This window comes from Ochotona curzoniae, unplaced genomic scaffold (genome assembly GCF_017591425.1).
Source record: "Ochotona curzoniae isolate NIBS_2020 unplaced genomic scaffold, NIBS_Ocur_1.0 scaffold_2587, whole genome shotgun sequence".
Classification (NCBI taxonomy): domain Eukaryota; kingdom Metazoa; phylum Chordata; class Mammalia; order Lagomorpha; family Ochotonidae; genus Ochotona; species Ochotona curzoniae.
The window spans coordinates 4,957,441-4,975,826 of NW_024467096.1; the positions used below are offsets into that span (position 1 = coordinate 4,957,441).

The 18,386-nt window shown below is 44.2% G+C and overlaps 1 protein-coding gene across 2 annotated transcripts in view; it reads right to left on the reverse strand.

Annotated features, from left to right (window-relative positions):
• The window catches only part of LOC121171185 (sorting nexin-4), a 57,325-nt gene that overhangs the window by 38,065 nt on the left and 874 nt on the right, over nt 1–18,386 (reverse strand). Inside the window, exons 2-5 of one of the 2 annotated variants that reach the window (XM_041002759.1) lie at nt 7,472–7,593; nt 1,543–1,678; nt 1,320–1,469; nt 63–110 (exon numbers count right to left, since the gene is read on the reverse strand). In XM_041002759.1, coding sequence (XP_040858693.1) covers nt 63–110; nt 1,320–1,469; nt 1,543–1,678; nt 7,472–7,593 — 456 coding nt within the window. The remainder of the gene's footprint in view (nt 1–62; nt 111–1,319; nt 1,470–1,542; nt 1,679–7,471; nt 7,594–18,386) is intronic. The other variant, XM_041002761.1, reaches the window with a different exon arrangement.

Sequence of the window (18,386 nt, forward strand, 5' to 3'; positions counted from 1 at the left end):
GCAGTCCACGCTGGGAACGGAAAGGAGCATAGCAGACTCTTTCACACAGTTTTTATTCTTACCTTCAGCTGGAACCCAGTTTCAATCACTGTCTCCTTCCAGTTTCCTTCCTGTAAATTCAAGTTAATTTGAGAAATTACTGCAAAGCAAAATAACCCATAAAGAATATTACATCTTACACAAATATCTTTCACTCTGTTTTTAACTTCAGGAGAGATGGCAGAGAGGTTAAAAAAAAAAAGACATCATTTCAAACTTAAGCATACAGTTCAGACGTGAGACAGACTTTATAGATATGGACTGCAAAAAACCGATGAGTAATTTTGATATCATTTAAATGTTACCAAAAAGTTATATCTTGACCTACTCCATTTCCAACCTGAGCCAGTTCACACCTCCTTGGGCAAACTAGTGGTCCTTGGCTCCAGGGAGGTGACCATACTGATACCTGAACTTAGTGTGGGCTCCTGACTGGCATAGCACACTACAGCCCAGAACTCCTGGACTCGGTGACTCTCAAGTAGCTGGGACTGCAGACATGCACCTCATCAACACATGGGTCATTCAGTAGCCTGTTATTTAACTTCATGGTGTTGTCAAATTTTTAACTTTAGTCCCGTTGTTGATTTTGTTGTATGGTTATCCATTTAAGACAAATGGATAACATTTACTATACTATAAATGTATAGCAACTGTGTAATAGAGACTATCACATCCAGATGTGAGGATACAATGCAGTATGCCATTTTTACTCCCAGATCAAAGTTGGACTCCCAATGACACTGTTGGATATATCTTGACAATAGAAAGCTGGACTGTCTGCCATTGTCTGTACCTACAACATCAGGACACACTTAGATAGCAGAATGATGGAGTTCTGGCTGCTTATGAAGGATTATACTGTTGTTAAATATGGGGAATAGTGTTAGGGGGAGGGAGTTTGGGGAGGGAGTAAGGTATATCCCAGAGCCTACAGAATTGTATCATAAAATAAAAAATAAAATAAAGTTACACCGTCGATAACTATAAGTCTAACATATGCTAGTCAAAAGAATGAAGGAACCTGAAATTTTGAAATTCAATATAAAACAAAACCATAATTGCAGGGTCTTTCTCTTTTGAACCACCCCACTCCTGATACTCCACAAAAGGTTTCCATCTCTAATATTCTTAATAAATCTCACTTTGCACAATGAAAAAAAATCACAATTCCATACGAATTATAAATTTGCTCCAAAAAGATCCTTAAGAATAGCATTCTACAGCTTAAAAAAAAAATCATATGAACAATCTTAAAAGATGACACAAAAGAGAACTACCTGCGTCAGAAACAAATAGAAGATCTTGTCTCTACAAAGGACAGGATGGGAAGCAACTCTCAAGAGGAAGTTTTCCAGACCAATGCGCCGTCTCTCCACAAAGTCAGGATCCATGTTGTCAGCAGACAGCTTGTGCCAAACAAATTCTGCCTAGGTGAACAAAACATCATTAAGGACAATCCCGCTGCCAGCTACCTCCAAACCACTGTATTTCACTTCTTACCCGTTTTTCTGGCAGAGGTGGCACAACAATGTGTGGATAGTAAACTAACAGGTAGTTTCTCAACAGCTCGAACTCACTGTACCGCCTCCACAGTGCATCTGTTAGGACACTCTGGCCATCGGTGGGTTCAACTGACCTAAAAAGGAAGACAAGAACATTTCTACTATTTTTTAAAAATAAAAATACATAAGGTTTGGCATGGTGTTATAGCATGCTAAACGTCTGCCTGTGGTGTCTGCATCCCAACTGGACACAAGTCTGAGTCCTGGCTGCTCCATTCCTGATCGAGTTCCCTGCTGATGGCCTGGGAAAGCAGCAGAGGATGATCCCAAGTCTTCAGGTCCCTGAACCTGCTAGGAAACCTGGAAAAGCCTCCTGGCCTTGGACCAGCTCAGCTCTGCCAACTGTGTCCATCTGGGAACTAAACCAGAAGGTGGAAAAGCTCTTTCTCTCTCCCTAAACCCCGAGAACATTGACTTTCAAGTAAAAAATAAATAAATCTTTTATATATATATTATATTATATGTACGTATGTGTATATAATACAGATATACATATGTATGTGTATACATATGCATGTCTATATACATACATGCATGTAATACATGAATCTTTTTATATAAAATATAAGTATTTTGTATATATAAAAAAATATAAACACCTCTTTTAAGATTTACCACCATTTAAATGTTTGTGAACCAAGTCCCAAAATGCTTTTTGTGCATTTTCTAATTGAATCCTTACAAAAATCTGTGAAGCAGGGACCCTCCACCTTACAGATGAGGAACTGGCTGCAAGGCACAGGCTCTGCCACGGGCACAGAGACCCACACCTTGGTACGAACATCCATCAATACCAGGCCCCCACTCCCAACCACTTCCCTTCAGTTACCAGAAACCCACTGCACTCAACAGACACAGCTGTGCTGGAAACACTTCAAAAGCCACAATACATCATCTTAGATTTCAGGGTAAAATGTGGCTTGGCTACTATCTCATTAAATAAATATTTTTAATTCCAGTCCTTCCATGATGAAGGGACAATATTCACAATGAAGATTAACCTGCCACAAAATTTCAATTCAAATCATAAAGGAAATCAGATGAATCCAAGTGCAAGGAAACACAACAGCAAAACCTCAATGATCTCTAAAGGATGGGCAAGAGAAGCAGTAAAAGTCCCTTTCAAGTTTTACTTACAATGATGAAAAGCTGGCAGGCAGTACTATATGAGTTACAACTGGGAGAAGGCTGGGATTACAGCACATAAAAGATATTTGAAACTATGTGACTACTTGAGATTTCTGCCAGCATAAGCACTGTGAGAAAGAGAAAGCACCAATATTCTAACAACCTTTAGGACTTTCTTGTTTTCTGAGTGCTTGTTGGACAACAACTTCTTTGTACTCCAAGAAATGTACACACAACCACAATGCAAATCCCTATGCCTGAAAACAAAGACACAAAACATAAAAACACAAGAACATAAAGACAGGGAAACAGGGCTGGGGCTGGTGCGGTAACCCAACGGCTAAAGTCCTTCTCTTGCATCTGCCAGGATCCCATATGGGCAGCAGTTCTAATCCCGGCAGCCCCACTTCCCATCCAGCTCCCTGCTTGTGGCCTCAGAAAGCAGCAGAGGACAGCCCAAAGCCTTGGGACCCTGCACCCGCGTGGGAGACCTGGAGGAAGTTCCTGGCTTCCAGCTTCGGATTGACTCAGCTCTGGCCATTGCAGTCACTTGGGGAGTGAATCATTGGATGGATCTGTCTCTCCTCCTCTTTAAATTCTCACTTTCCAATAAAAATAAATAAATCTTAAAGAAAGGGAAGGAAAAAAAAAAAAGCAGCAGCAGCAGGAGCCTGTGCTGTGGTATAGAAGGTAAAGCTTCAATCTGCAGGGCCAGCATTGCTTATACACACCAGTTCGAGTCCTGGGTACTCCTCTTCTGCTCCAGCTCCACACTAATGTGCCTAGGCAAGCAGAAGATGGCTCGCGTGGGAAACCTCTTGGCTCCCAGCTTTGGACCAACCCAGCTCCTGTGGCGCACCAACAGATGGAAGGTTCTTTCTCACTTCTTCCCTCCCTCTCTTCTTCCCTCTCTCTGTAACTCTTTCAAGTAAAATAAATGTTTTTTAAAAATCATAAATCATTTTAAAGAGTTCACCTAAAATATTAGCTATATATTTTTTTAAAGATTTATTTTTTTATTTTTATTGGAAAGGCGGATATACAGAGAGGAGGAGAGACAGAGAGGAAGATCTTCCGTCCGATGATTCACTCCCCAAGTGACCGTAATGGCCGATGCTATACCTATCCAAAGCCAGGATCCAGCAACCTCTTCCAGGTCTCCCACATGGGTGCAGGGTCCCAAGACCCAAAGCTTTGGGCCGTCCTCAACTGCTTTCCCGGGCCACAGATGGGGAACTGGATGGGAAGCGGGGCCGCCAGGATTAGAACCGGCGCTAATATGGGATCCCGGGCGTGCAAGGCGAGGACCTTAACCACTGCACCATCGCACTGGGCCCAATATTAGCTATATTTAATAACTATTGCAATTCAGATTCTCAACTTTAGCTGAAGAAAAATAACAGTAGGTTTCAGATTATTAAACATTACTGCAAACACAATCCATGGCTTGCTAGTGACTACAGAAATAAAACTAATACACAGAACACCTAAAAGACTTGTAGAGAATCTGTTAAGCGTTAAGCAACAACAACAGGGGATAGCCTTGTGGTACAGCAGGTTAAAGCCGCTGTTTTTGATATGTCATCTCTTACCAGAGTGCCATTCTGAGTCTCAGCTACTTGACTTTCAATTCAGCTCCCTGCTAAGGTGCCTTGGAAGGGAGAGGAAGATGGCCCAAGTACTTGGCTCCTACCATCCATGTGGGAGACCAGGATGGAGTTCCTAGTTCCTGGCTTCAGCCTGGATCACACCTGGTTGTTGTGGATATCTGGGACATGAACGAGCAGATAGAAGGCATCTCTCTATAGTTATTTCTAACTTTCCCTACTGATCTACCTTTCAAATACATATTAACAAAATGAAGAGGCAGCCAACAAGATGGAAGAAAATTATGGCACACCACACAACAGATAGGGAACTAGCAGCCAAGATCTACAAAGAGCCTCAGAAACGCAACAATAGCAAAACATACAACGCTGCTAAAGAAATGGGCACAGGACATGAGCAGATATTTGCAAAAGAAGAAATTTAAATGACTAATAGACACATTAAAAAACCCTCAGGCTCCCTAACAGGGAAATGCAAATAAAAAAATACATTGAAGTTCCACCTAACAAACAGCTGGTAGTGAGGAGTGGGGGAAAAGCACCCTAATGCACTGTTGGTGGGCGTGTAGACCAGTGCAGCTACTAGAGTCACTACGGAGAGCGCTCGGACACACTGAGAACTGATCTCCATCTGACCTAACTACCCCATTCCCGAAATATACCTACTTCAGATTCAGCACCCAGCTTCTGGCCAAGAAAACAGGAGGATGGCCCAAATGCTTGGGACCCTGCAGCCACATGGGAAACCAGGAAGAAGCTCCCGGATGCAAACTTTGAACTGGCTCAGCTCTAGCTGTTGCGGTAATCTAGGAAGTGAACCCATGGATGGAAGACTTTCTTTTTCTATCTCTGTAAAATCTGATTTCAAATAAAAATAAATATTTTTCATTAACAACAACAACAACAAAAGGAAAATTCCAGGGGGAATGTTTGATCTACTAGTTTAAATGCTGGCTGACACATCTATATTCACGCTGAGTACCTTGCTTCAAATCCTGGGCCCACTGATTCCAGCACCCTGGGAGGCCACAAGTGACAACAGCTCAAGTAGCTGGGCCCTACTACCTACATAGAAGATCTGAATTAAGTTGCAAACTTCATCCTGGCCCAGCCCTAGGTATTGTGGGTATCTGGAGGAGCTATCAGCAGATGAGAATGCCTTGGCTATTCCACTTCCAATTCAGCTCCCTGCTTAGGCCTGGGAAAGCAGCAGAGGATGACCCCAAGCCTTGGGACACTGCACCCGAATGGGAGACCCGAAAGAAGCTCCTGGCTCCTGGCTCCTGGCTTTGAATTGGCTCAGCTCCGGCTCTTGTGGTTCTTTGGGGAGTGAGCCAGAAGAAGGAAGACCTTTCTTTCCTTTCTCCCTCTCTCCCCTCTGTAAACCTGCCTGTCCATTAAAAATTAACAGATCTTAAAAACAAATAAATAAAATAGAACAGAATTTATACGAATACAATTTTACAGTTTGACAATAATCCTTTAACTTGATGTCAGTGCTGTGGTACAACGTTAAGCCACTGCCTGTGACACCAGCATCTTACCGAGGGTTGGTTAAGGTTTCAGCTGCTCAACTTCTGACTCAATTCCTTGCTAACATACACAGAAAGTAATAAATGGGAAGATGTCCCAAGATCTTGCACCCATGCACCCATGCACCCACTTGGAGATCTGAATCAAGCTCCAGATCCGGGGCATCAGCACGGACCAGAAACGCCCAAGACAGCCCTGCAGGAGTGAGCCAGTGGGTAGAAGGTCTTTGTTTCTTCCCCTCTCTTTTTAAAATAATTAAAAGCCAGGAGCTTCTTCCAGGTCTCCCATGTTACTGCGGGGGCCAAAGGACTTGGGTCATCTTCCAGTGCCTTCCCAAGTGCATCAGCAGGGAGCTAGACAAGAAGTAGAACAGCTGGGTCCCAAACCGGTGATCAAATGGAATGTTGGCTTTGCAGGTGGTGGCTTAACATGTTATACCACAACAATGGCCCACGTTTCCTAGTTCCTAGTTCCATGGTTCACTTTTGTATTTTCTACCTTACCACATAGTCTAAATTGCCAATGTCAATTAATTTATCTTCCCATCAATTTATCTGCTACGTCCAACTGTCCTAAGATGACAGGTCTTCTTTATTTTTTTTTTTCTATTGGAAAATCCGATATACAGAGAAGGAGAGACAGAGAGGAAGATCTTTCATCCAATGGTTCTCTCCCCAAGTGGCCGAAAGGGCCAGAGCTGAGCCAATTCAAAGCCAGGAGCCAGGAATTTCCTCAAGGTCTCCCACACAGGTGCAGGGCCCCAAGGCTTTGGGGCTGTCCCCGACTGCTTTTCCAGACCACAAGCAGGGAGCTGGATGGGAAGTGGAGCTGCCAGGATTAGAACTGACACCCATATGGGATCCTGGCACACGCAAGGTGAGGACTTTAGCCACTAGGCTACCGCACCAGGACATTCTTTAAATTTTTTTTAAGTTGATGATTCATTTATTTTTACTGGAAGCTCAGATTTACTGAGAAGAGAAAAACAGAAAGATCATGCACCTGCTGATTTACTTCCCAAGTGATCACAATAGCTAGAGCTGAGCCCGTCCAAAGCCAAGGAGCCTCTCTCGGGTCTCCCACATGGGTGCATGGTCTCAAAGCTTTAGGCCATCCTCAACTGCTTTCTCAGACCACAAGGAGGGAGCTGGATGGAAGTGGAACAGCCAGGACACGAACCAGTGCCCTAGTGAGATCCTGGCACATACAAGGCAAGGATTAAGCCACTGAGCCATTGCACCAGGTCCTGCTCCTATTCTTTACTCCTAGAGTTCTTTGTTAAGAATTTCCAAACAAAGAAATTTTCTGTATATTCCCTCAAGGACCTGGAGAATCTACAACAAAGCCATGTGTCCAGTAGCATTCCAGGTCCCAGAAGTATTCCACAAACTACTCTCTTCCCCCCAAGACAAATACATTAGAGTACGGCTACCGAGATCATGCCCACAAAAGGCCCAGCTGTGTACTTAATCTGTGAAAACGTAAAACAAAGTCAATCCCAGAGAACAAAGGAATTTATAAGATACTCAACTCCTCAACGCGGTTTGCACCAACAGCACAGAAAGCTCTCTGGACACAGGCCTCACTCTCGTCACCTACCGTGTTTCAATGAGGTAAGCAGTGTACGTTTCCTGCATGTTCATGGCAGTTCTTCCGGTTCGCTTTTCTGCTTCGGAAACACTGATTTCTATCTTCTTCAACAAGAAATTATTTTCTGTCATCTGGACAAAGGACAATGAGACAAGAACAAAAAATCCTTGAATACTTTGGAAAAAAAAAGACGTTGCTATTGTTCTTACATATATCAAGATAGTTTCTTCTATCTCTTGAATTGCGAGGGGTTACAACAGGAAGTCTCTTTTAACCAAGCAATTATAGTATGTTAACATTTCCAAGCTGTATAATTAAAGGAATCACACATTTCATTATTAAGATTGACATTTCACTAAGTGACCACAAATAAATCTCTATAGAACCACATAAGAAGTAAAAAACTTTGAGTACAGAGTGATGTCTCAACTGGTTAATCCTCTCCTTTCAAGTGCCAGGATCCCATATGGGTGCCAGTTTGTATTCCAAATGCTTCACTTTCCATCCAGCTTCCTGGTTATGGCTGGGAAAGCATTGGAGGATAACCCAAAGCAGTGGGACCATGCATCCGCCTGGGAGGCCCAGAAGAAGCTCCTAGATCCTGCTTTGGATCATCAACAGCTCTGGCCATTGCGGCCATTTGGGGAGCAAACCAGAAGATCTCTGGTCTTTTCTTCTTCCTGTAAATCTGCCTTTCAAATAAAAATGAAAAAAAATCTTTGGAAAAAAAAAAGAAAAATTTTTCCAAAGATTTATTATTTTTTTTATTGAAAAGTCACATACAGAGAGGAGGAGAGACAGAGAGGAAGCTTTTCCATCTGCTGATTCACTCAGCCACAACACCTGGAGCTGTGTCGCTCCAAATACATGAACCAGGAACTTCCTCTAGGTCTCCCATGCGGGTGCAGGGTCCCAAGGCTTTGGACTGTACTCCACTGCTTTCCCAGGTCACAGACAGGGAGCTGGATGGGAAGCGGAGCCACTAGGATTAGAACTAGCACCCATATGGGATCCCAGCGTGTGCAAGGTGAGGATTTTGGCCGCTAGGCCACTGTGCCAGGCCTGAAAAAAATAAAGTTTAAAAGCACATTATTCATGGATTCTAGGAATATGATAGCAAGCAACATGAATCTGTTTTCCCACTAAAACAATAATTATATGAGCAGACTAGATCTGATGCAAATATCTGGCAATTTTGTTGTCTCATGAGGACTTAAATGACAGCATGTAGTCAATTTTGATCAACTTCAGCTCTTACATGGCATGGCCTGCCCCATCCATCCCAGCCTTCGGTATGAGCTGGTGTGGCCCACTCCGCCCCATATCCTGTTTAGGGTGCTCATGCAGGTGCTGCAGCATGGACCTGTCCCACTTGTTCCCAACCCCAGTACCACTGAGTATAGGTCATTTACACGGTAACACATAGCTCTGTGGGGCTCAGGGATGAAGAGGTCACTAAGTCAACAAGATGGTGACTAACAGTCAAGGTCACTAGGTTACACATGGCGAGCAAGATGGCAGCCAAGGACAGAGCCCTGGGTGTGAACCAGAGCAGCGGTCAAGTCATTTTAAAGAAAGATTGGCCAGGGCCATTTCGCTCACCTGCCCCTGGCCTAGGGGAGGTGGGTTCCTCAGTCATGTGGATGACAATTGACTCCTACTTTCTCCCCTCCTGGAATTCCTGGCCAGAGGCTGTTTGCTACCCTATATAAGAGTTTGTATTTCACAAATAAACCAGAACTACTTAAATGGAACCCCAGCTGCATCTGTTTGTCTCCTGCGCACCAGGAGGCTGGATGTTGGGCAGTAGGCTCGCCCCCTCCAGCAACAGGGTACTAGAGGAATCTGTGGGGGAGACCCCACAGAGCTCAGCCTATTACCATCCCAAATTTCAAGCTACTGAGCAGGACTTGTGGCTCTATAGGGTTGGGCCCATTTGTCCCCAACAGAATCCACCCCTGGACCTGGTTCTCTTGCTTGCTAGCTGGTGTCATGGCCCAGTCTGATGTGACCCATCACCTGATCTGACACTCACTGTCAGGTACTGGGATCTAGCCCTTCCAGACAGACCCCCAGCCACAGCTTGCGTGTATGCTGGTGTGTGGTGGTCAGTCATGTTCCATGCTAACAAGCCCAACCCAGGACTCCCATGTGGGCTGGTATATCAGTCTGACCCATAAAGATCTTCAGGTCTCTCCCCTCCAAACCACCAGGTCTCAATCCCCTAGCTTAACTGCAAGTACAGTGGCTTTGTCTTTGAGTGTCCCTCAGGAATTATTCCTCACATACATGTACAGTGGCCTGACCGATGGAAGTCCTTAGGCAGTAATAGATACCCCTAAAGCCCCAGAGCTCGCTGCCAGGCGGCCAGTGGGCAGAGCTCAGCACCAGTTGGTGCGCTGGCCACCTACAAGCCCAGGACCCTCCCCCGACACAGCAACAGTAGATGGGGAGTTAGGGTCCCCAGCAGGCAGCCTGGCACAGCACGGGTTCTCCCAGCCACAGCTATGGGGCTGGGGGAGTAAGGTACCCACTACACTGCTCAGATTTGCCTGGGCTCCGCCCATCAAGATGACAGTAGTAGGTGGAGCCATGGTCCTGAGCATACCCCTGAGTGGTCCGATATCCATCCCCAATGTGATCGCTGGGGAAAGAGGAAATTCTCAGACCTTGAGGTTGGACAAATTCAGGAGCCTTTCCCAACCCTGCAGCAGATTGGGAGCTGGGGTTCCCAGCATGAAGCCTGGTGCATCACAGGTTCTCCCAGCCAAAGCCACATGGCCAGGAGACTGAGGTACCCGCTCTGCTGCTCAGACTTACCTGGGCTCCCCTACTCCATTTTCACCCAGTATGCTGCTAACTAGCTTGAGAAAGCAGAATAAGAGAGCCTGAGTGTGTGAGTTCTTACCACTCACACAGAGACCACAATGGAGGAGCCTGGCTCCTGGATTTGGCCTGACCCAGCCCTGGCTGATAAAAGCACACTATGCTTTACAAATAAGTAAATACATAAACCCATTTTTAAAGATTGATTTGTTTGTTTGAAATTCAGAATGATATATACACAGAGGGAGAGACAAAAAGAAAAAAATTTTTCCTCAGCTAGTTCACTCGTCAAATGGCCACAATGGCCAGAACTGGGCCAGTTCAAAGCCACAAAGCCAGGAGCTTCTTCATGCGGGTGCAGGAGCCAAAGCACCTAAGCCTAGATGAAATGGGCACATTCCTAAAAACACAAAACCTATCAAGACTAAATCATGAAGAAACAAAATTTTTGATACAACTGAAAACTAGAAAGAAGACTGAATCACTAATCAACAATCTCTCAACAAAGCCTGGAATCTAATGGCTCCACACTGCTAAATTCCACCAAACACTGAAAGAACTAATGTTAACCCTCAAGTTCTTCCAGAAAGTTCATCAAGAAGGGAACACTTCCTAACTCCACCTATGAGGCCAGCATTACTCTGATACCAAAGACAAAGATACTATAAGAAAACGGGGGCCTGCATCACGGCACAGCACGCTGACACTTCCAATTTTGGCATTTCGTATCAGAGTGCCAGTTCGAGTCCCTGCTGTTTCACTCGCAATCCACCTACTGATTATTCAACTAAGAAGGCAGAAGAGGACAGCTCAAGCACTTGAGTCCCTGCCTTCTACACAGGCAATCTGGATGGAGTGAGGATCCTGGATTTGGCCTGTCCCAGTTCTCTGCTTCTGACATAGCTTGCTGGGAATGTGCGCCTGGGAGGCAGCGGGTGACAGAGCTCAGGCACACGGCAGATCTGACTTGAGTTGCAGGCTCCTGGCTTCAGTCTGGATCCACCGGATCCACTGTGGCTGCTGCAGGACCCGGGGAGTGAATCGACTGAAGGTTTAACCTAGGGGTTAGAATTTCAATCCAGGACTTTTGGGAGGACACAGTCACTCAGTCCATTGCAAAGTGTGTTATCCAGATTTTGCAGGTGAGGAAAAGGAAGCCAAGAGAAGCAGCTCGCCTAGAGTCGCGTGACTCATCCATGTCGGAGAGGAGGGTCACATTCAGGCAAGGTGGCCACGAAGCTCAATCAGAACTGGTCTGAGGCTCTTTTAAGTACAAACTGCCTCTTCCCTGTTCACCAGCTGACCTGCCTGATGCCACCCACAAGGGTTTCTTTGGATTTAACTCTGCTCCAATGGTGCGTGTATTTCTCACACACTTCCACACCTTGTGCTATGTGCTACAAGCCTTTCTCCCATTTACCACAGGGAATTTAAAGTGTTTGCATTCAGTTGATTTTAATGTAACACAGCTTATACTTTGTTGCTTAACAGAATTTGTCTGTTTAGGCTTCTGCTTTTCAGGCCATCATTTCTGATTTTTATTCTCCATGATGATTTGGGAGGCATGTAACATTGTTTTTTTCTCCTTCAAAATACAACTAAAAAATTATTTACATAATGTTATGGCCATTAAATCTTCTTTTAAAGATTTATTTATTTATTTTTATTGCAAAGGCAGATACACATAGAGGAGGAGAGACAGAGAGGAAGTCTTCTGTCCAAGGATTTACTCCCCAAGTGACCGCAATGGCCGGTGCTACACCCATCCGGAGCCAGGAACCAGGAACCTCCTCTGGGTCTCCCACGTGGGTGCAGGGTCCCAAGGTGTTGGGCCGTCCTCAACTGCTTTCCCAGGCCACAAGCAAGGAGCCGGAGGGGAAGTGGAGCTGCTGGGATTAGAACCAGCGCCCATATGGGATCCTGGTGCATCCAAGGCGAGGACTTTAGCTGCTAGGCCACCGCACTGGGCCTGATCACTAAAAATTTTTTTAATAATTACATACATGTAAATAATCTCAAATGTGCAGCATGGACAATACAAAGAACTTTTCCTCCCAAGTTATTTGGATGTAGGTTGCTTTATCACTAGAACCTTTGCATGTATTTTTAGGAAAAGATTCTCCTGCAATACCACAACAGTACCCTAAGAACCAAGAGAACAATTCTGATCAGTAGCTGCTATGGACTCCCCAGACTCCCTTTGTCCTGCCATTTGTTCCAGTAATCTCCAGAACGGCAGGAGTCGGCACAGCCTCTTATTCCATTTAGTGGTTTTATCTCGTTACTTTCCTCCATCTTGGAAAAACATTTCGGTTTTTACTTTCATGATCCTGCCTCTTTCAAAGATGGAAAACTATTTACTTGGCACAACCTCTTTCAGTGTGGGCTTGCCTCCTGTTTCAACATGATTACATTAAGTCAGAAACTGTCACCAGAGTGAGGCTGTGTGCTTCTAATCCCATTTTTTCCACTTCCCCTATGGTTTTGATTTGCCTCGGTACTCTGAGCACTGGTATCTGCCCGGCTTCTCCAGTATAAACCACCTGCTTTTCTTTTCAGTTATTTTAGCAGGAATTTATTTATTTATTTCCCTCCCTCCTTCCCTCCCTTCCTCCCTCTTTCTCTCTTTGTTTCTTTCTTTCCTCAAAGATTCATTCCCTCATTTAAAGGCAGAATGATAAGGAGAGACAGAAAGAGGTCTTCCAACTATTTAGGTTCCACACCCCTAAACTGCCACAACAGCCAGATCTGGGCCAGGTCAGAGCCAAGACTTCCAACTAGGGTCTCCCACAACAGCGGCAGAAACTCAAGGACGCGGGCCACCTTCTGTTGCATTCTCAGGAGGCTGGAAGTGAGTATCCAGGACTCCACCTGGCACTCACATGGGATGCCAGCATCAACGAACAGTGGCTTAGCGCACTGAACCACAAAGCCAGCCTAACAACACATGTGTGTTTGTTAGCCACTGTGTTTATGGTATCTTGTACCAGCAGCATGAACAGACTGACACAGTACCTAACTCACGATACCACTAAGAATATTAGCTAACAAAATGCAAAGAATTGTAAAGTTGCTTGACGCATAGTAAGAGCTCAAGTATTACTTATTGCTAGATTTAAGTTTTTCTGGTGATGAAAAAAACATGTAATGTACAAAAATTGAAAAGTATAGACAAACATCCAATCATAACAATGATTATCTGTGAAATAGGTGAGAGAGCCTGTAGTTAAAAATCCACCACTGGGGGTTGGTGCAATGGCTCTACAGGTTGATCCTCCACCTCCAAGTGCCAGGATCCCAGAAGGGCACCAGTTTGTGTCCTGGCTGCTCTACTTCCCATTTAGCTTCCTGCTTATGGCCTGGAAAGTACACCTACTTGGAAAAATATTAATTTCATTTCAAATAAAACAAGCTGTAAGTTTAAATACTCTTCCAGACTGGGTAACACATTTATGTTTCAGGACATTCATTTGGCAGACTGTGACTAACATTTCTTTTCAATGAAACAGAAATAGAAAAATATCAAAAAACATTGCATAAAGTAATGATTTATGTGCTATGTCCTGAGACAACACACACACACACACACATACATATGCTGGTTATAATGTAAAAAAATTGTAATATGAGTTATCTTACAAAAAATAGCTGGCAGCCACCGAGGTTAAAGAGATAAGAAAATTCTTGACCATGATTCATCTGCTGCTGCTGAACTCATAGATTCTGCTACTTACGCCCATGAGCACTCCCTTTTGTACATTACTCTCATTCACAGAATCCCTTAAGCCTTACAGCTCTGTTCCACTCCACTTAGTTCTTGGCTGACAATCAAAGTGCAAGTGACCTAATTTATCTGGAAGGCCAAGTGAGAGGTGGGGGGAAGAGACACACACAGCGTTCTTCTCCCATTCACTGACTTACTCCCCAAATGTCCACAACACCGGAGTTAGGCCAGGCCAAAGCCAGGAGCCAGGAACTCCAACTGGATTTTCCATGTGCGTGGCAGGAACCCAAGTACTTGGGCCATCACCTGCTGCCTCTGGTTCAAATAGCTGAGACTCAACCCAAGTACCCAAATATAAGATGCTGGTGCCACAATCAGTAGCTTAACCCGCTGCACCACTGTCAGCCCTGCATTGCAACTTTTTAGATTTATTTATTTATTTGAAAGGCAGTGTTAACAGAGATACAGAGACAGAGATCTCCCATCCACTGGTATATTTCCTAAATGGTTGCAATGACCAGGTCAGGGTGAAGCCAGATGTTTTCCCTAGTGTCTCCTGGGTTGGTGCAGGGCACCAAGCACTCAGTCCATCTTCTGTTGCCTTCCCAGTCCATGAGCAGGGAGCCGGATTCAGCCCCAGATCCTGTGGGCATTTGGGGATGAACCAGTGTGTGAGAGATCTCCTTGTGTTTCTCTAATTAAATATATAACACTTAACAGTGCTTGGAGCGGCAAGATTGGCAGCAATTCATAACTGTTGCAATATCAAAACCACTTGAGCAAGAACCTCAGAGCATGCCCTACATCCGAGACCTGGGGAGGGTGGGGAATTGGGTGGGCCTTCTCCCTTAATACCCCCCTTTAAACATGAAGGTAACAATATGGAAAACATACTAGTATTATCCACTTTCCTGTAGCCCTTGAACCTTCTTACCCTAATTAACTATGTAAAGATTGTCAAAATAAAATTTTATATATTAAAAAAAAAAATATATATATATATATATATAACACTTAAGAAATCTTCAAGAAATAATTCCTGTCTGGCAAATACTAATATGCCCCTATCCCTGCCTCTTAATTGCAACTTAAATGGAATCTTTCAACCTAGAAGTAGTATTTCCTCCAATTTGTTTGCTTTTTCCTCTCCCTTCTCCTAATTATTACCTCCTTAAGAGATATGATTCCCTTTTCATTTTTCCATTTTCCAAATTATTTTAAGTAGAAATGCTCAAAGCCTTAAATTTGTTTTTTAATTTGAGCACAGTATGGTAGCCTAGCGGCTAAAGTCCTTGCCAGGATCCTAAATGGGCACCAGTTCTAACCCCGGCAGCCCCACTTCCCATCCAGCTCCCTGCTTGTGGCCTGGGAAAGCAGTTGAGGACAGCCCCACAGAGCAGACCTGGAAGAAGCCCTGGCTCCTGGGTTTGAATAGGCTTAGTTCCAGCCATTGTGGTCACTTGGGGAGTGAATTAGCGGATGAAAGATCTTCCTCTCTGTCTCTCCTCCTCTCTGTATATCCGCCTTTCCAATAAACATAAATAAATCTTAAAAACAAAAGGTTTAATTAAAAAAAGAAAAGAAAGCCCTCTTCCTCATGGGGAAAAAGCACAAATTGGGGGTTTCTAATATCACAATGGAAAAGCAAAAGAACGACAGGCAGGAAAACAGAGGGCCATCGGAGGGTGTTTCAAAAAGTTCACAGTGACATAGGCAATGATCTCAGCAGTGAAGACGTCTGTTAGGACACAGGAGTCACTCACTGGAGAACACCAAGGAATTATGCATTGACCAGCACTGCGACAAAGAAGGTTAAGCTGCCATTTGTAAAATCAGCATCCCACAGGGTAGTGCCAGTTTGAGTCCTGGCTACTCTACTTCTGAGCCAGCTCCTGCTAATGCACCTGGGAAAACAGCAAAAGATGGCCCAGGTACTTGGGTATCTGCCACCCATTGATTTCCAGGCTCAAATAGATGAATTTTTTAAATTTAGAAGAGAAGGACAAGCATTTAACGCAGTGGTTAAGCTGTCAGGGATAGTCCCATCCCATATGCCGGTGGCTGTATTGCAGTCCTGGCTTTGCTCCTGATCCCAGCTTCCTGCCGGGGCTCTCTGGGAGGCAGCAGGGGATGGCGCAGGAAACGGGTTCCTGGCACCGACTCGGGAGACCTGGATGGAGTTCTGGCTCTCAGCTTCACCTGGGCCCAGAGCCGACTGCTGTGGGCATGTGGGAACTGAGCACAGCAGATGAGATGCCTCCATGGCTTCTAAATAAATATACAAACAAATAAAAAGTTATTTAAAAAATAAATAATTAAATAAAAAGTTGTGCGAGATTCCTTTTTAAAAAATGCAGTATCTACAAAGTGGTACAGTATACAGTCATGCAAATAAACTCAGTTACATTTTAGATAAATCCTGAAGGAAAAGAAGTCACAGAACAATTATTCCATTTAAGTTGTTTCAAAATTCAACTCAAACTAAATCATTCAAAATGCTTCTGAAGAGGTTGAACTATTGTTCAATTGGCTAATCCTCCGACTGCAGGGGCCAGCATCACATACGAGCGTCAGTTCATATCCCGACTACCCCACTTCCTATCCAGCTTCCTGCTTGTGGCTGGGAAAGCAGTTCAAGACTGCCCAAAGCCTTGGGACCCTGCACCTGCATGGGAGACCCAGAAGAAGCTCCTGGCTTCAGATCAGCTCAACTCCGGCCACTGTGGACATGTGGGGACTAAGCCAGTAGATGGAAGATCTTTCTTAGTGTCTCTCCTTCTCTTTGTAAATCTGCCTTTCCAAATGAAATAAGTAAATCTTTTTTTTTAAAGGTTGTGAAAAAAATAGGATTCGGGCTTATTTGTTGGGAAAAAAATGGAAATGCATAGTTTTCCTCACAACATACATTTTTCTATTCCCTTTGTAAAGACCTCCCCATACACTACTTAGGTAGCACAATAAAGAAAAAAATTACCCATACAAAATTCAGAACAGTGGCTAATTCTGTGGTGGATGAAAGGAGCTAGAATACAAAACGTATGGGGCTTCAAAGGAATCGATCAATGTTCTGCGAAAGCTGTGTCTGTCTTGTTGAAAGTTGGCAATATATACTGTTTTCAAGAGACTCCTAAGGCACAAGTGAGAATCTACATGAAAAAGAAGTCATATGGAAGTCAAATGTATGCATTAGACTTCTCTCACATTTCATATAAAATCCTCTGACCACTCCGCAAGTAGATTCAGGAAAAAAAATAAATAAATAAAATGGAAAGGTAAAACTCAACAATGGAAGAAAAGCTCATTTTAAAAAAAGGCAAAAGAACTTTGCAGACACAGCACCAAAGATGCACTGACAGGAAATAAGCACATGCAAAAATAGTCCCCAAGACTTGTCATCCAGGAAATACGAATCAAAACGAGGAGATCCCCCAAAAGCATGACAGAACACCGACAACTCCAAAGGCTGGCGAGGAGCTACAAAACTCAGGTGGATCGCTGGCAGGATGGCAAAATGCTGCAACCACTGTGGAAGCCAGGCTGGCAGCTCCTCACCAAAAGCATGCTCCTACCCGATGACCATGCACCCCACCGAGTTAAAAACTTAGGTCCACCCCGAAGCTTGCGCCTGGCCACTTACTCCTAAATACCAAGATGTACCAATGAGTGGATCAGTAACCCGGGGTATGTTCAAACAATGGAAGATTCCCCAGTGCTAAAGAGAGAGGAGCGATCATGAGAGACACAGAGCATTCTGGAAGTGAAGACACCCATCGCAGTCTGATTCCAGCTCCTGACATCATAGCAAAGGCTCAGGTGTGGGCTGTGAGCCCACAGAAGGTTCAGTGCGTGCGAGGCAGGGGCATAATGCTGTCTCCATAGCTTTGGGAAAATTGTTTTTACTTTCAAGAAAAAATTACAACATTACACCCTAAAAAAATTTAAGAACAAAGTTTTCCTATTACTTTCTCTACTTCAATATTTTTAAAAGTTGGCAAAAGTTTTAACTACCGAATGGAAGTCTGTGGTCAGCAGGTCTCTGGACTTGCAACGTTCAAGGGACAATTTGGCTTTATTCAACGTGAGAATGGGCAGTTTGATGTCAGGCCTACCATGAGTTCCAGAAAAAAAAAGGCAGAAAATGACTAGATGAGAATAACACACTGCAAACCCCATACCTCACGTGATAACACTAGAAAGCAAACAACAGGATCTTTTTCTCCCCTCCTTTTCTTCTAGCAAGTGGAAATCAGTACCAAGCGAGAGTTGTAAAGCAGGTAAATACATGGAATATAGGCCATCTCCCACATCCCTAGCCGGCACAGTGACTTACAGGATAATCCTCCACCTGCAAGCGCCAGCACCCCATATGGTTGC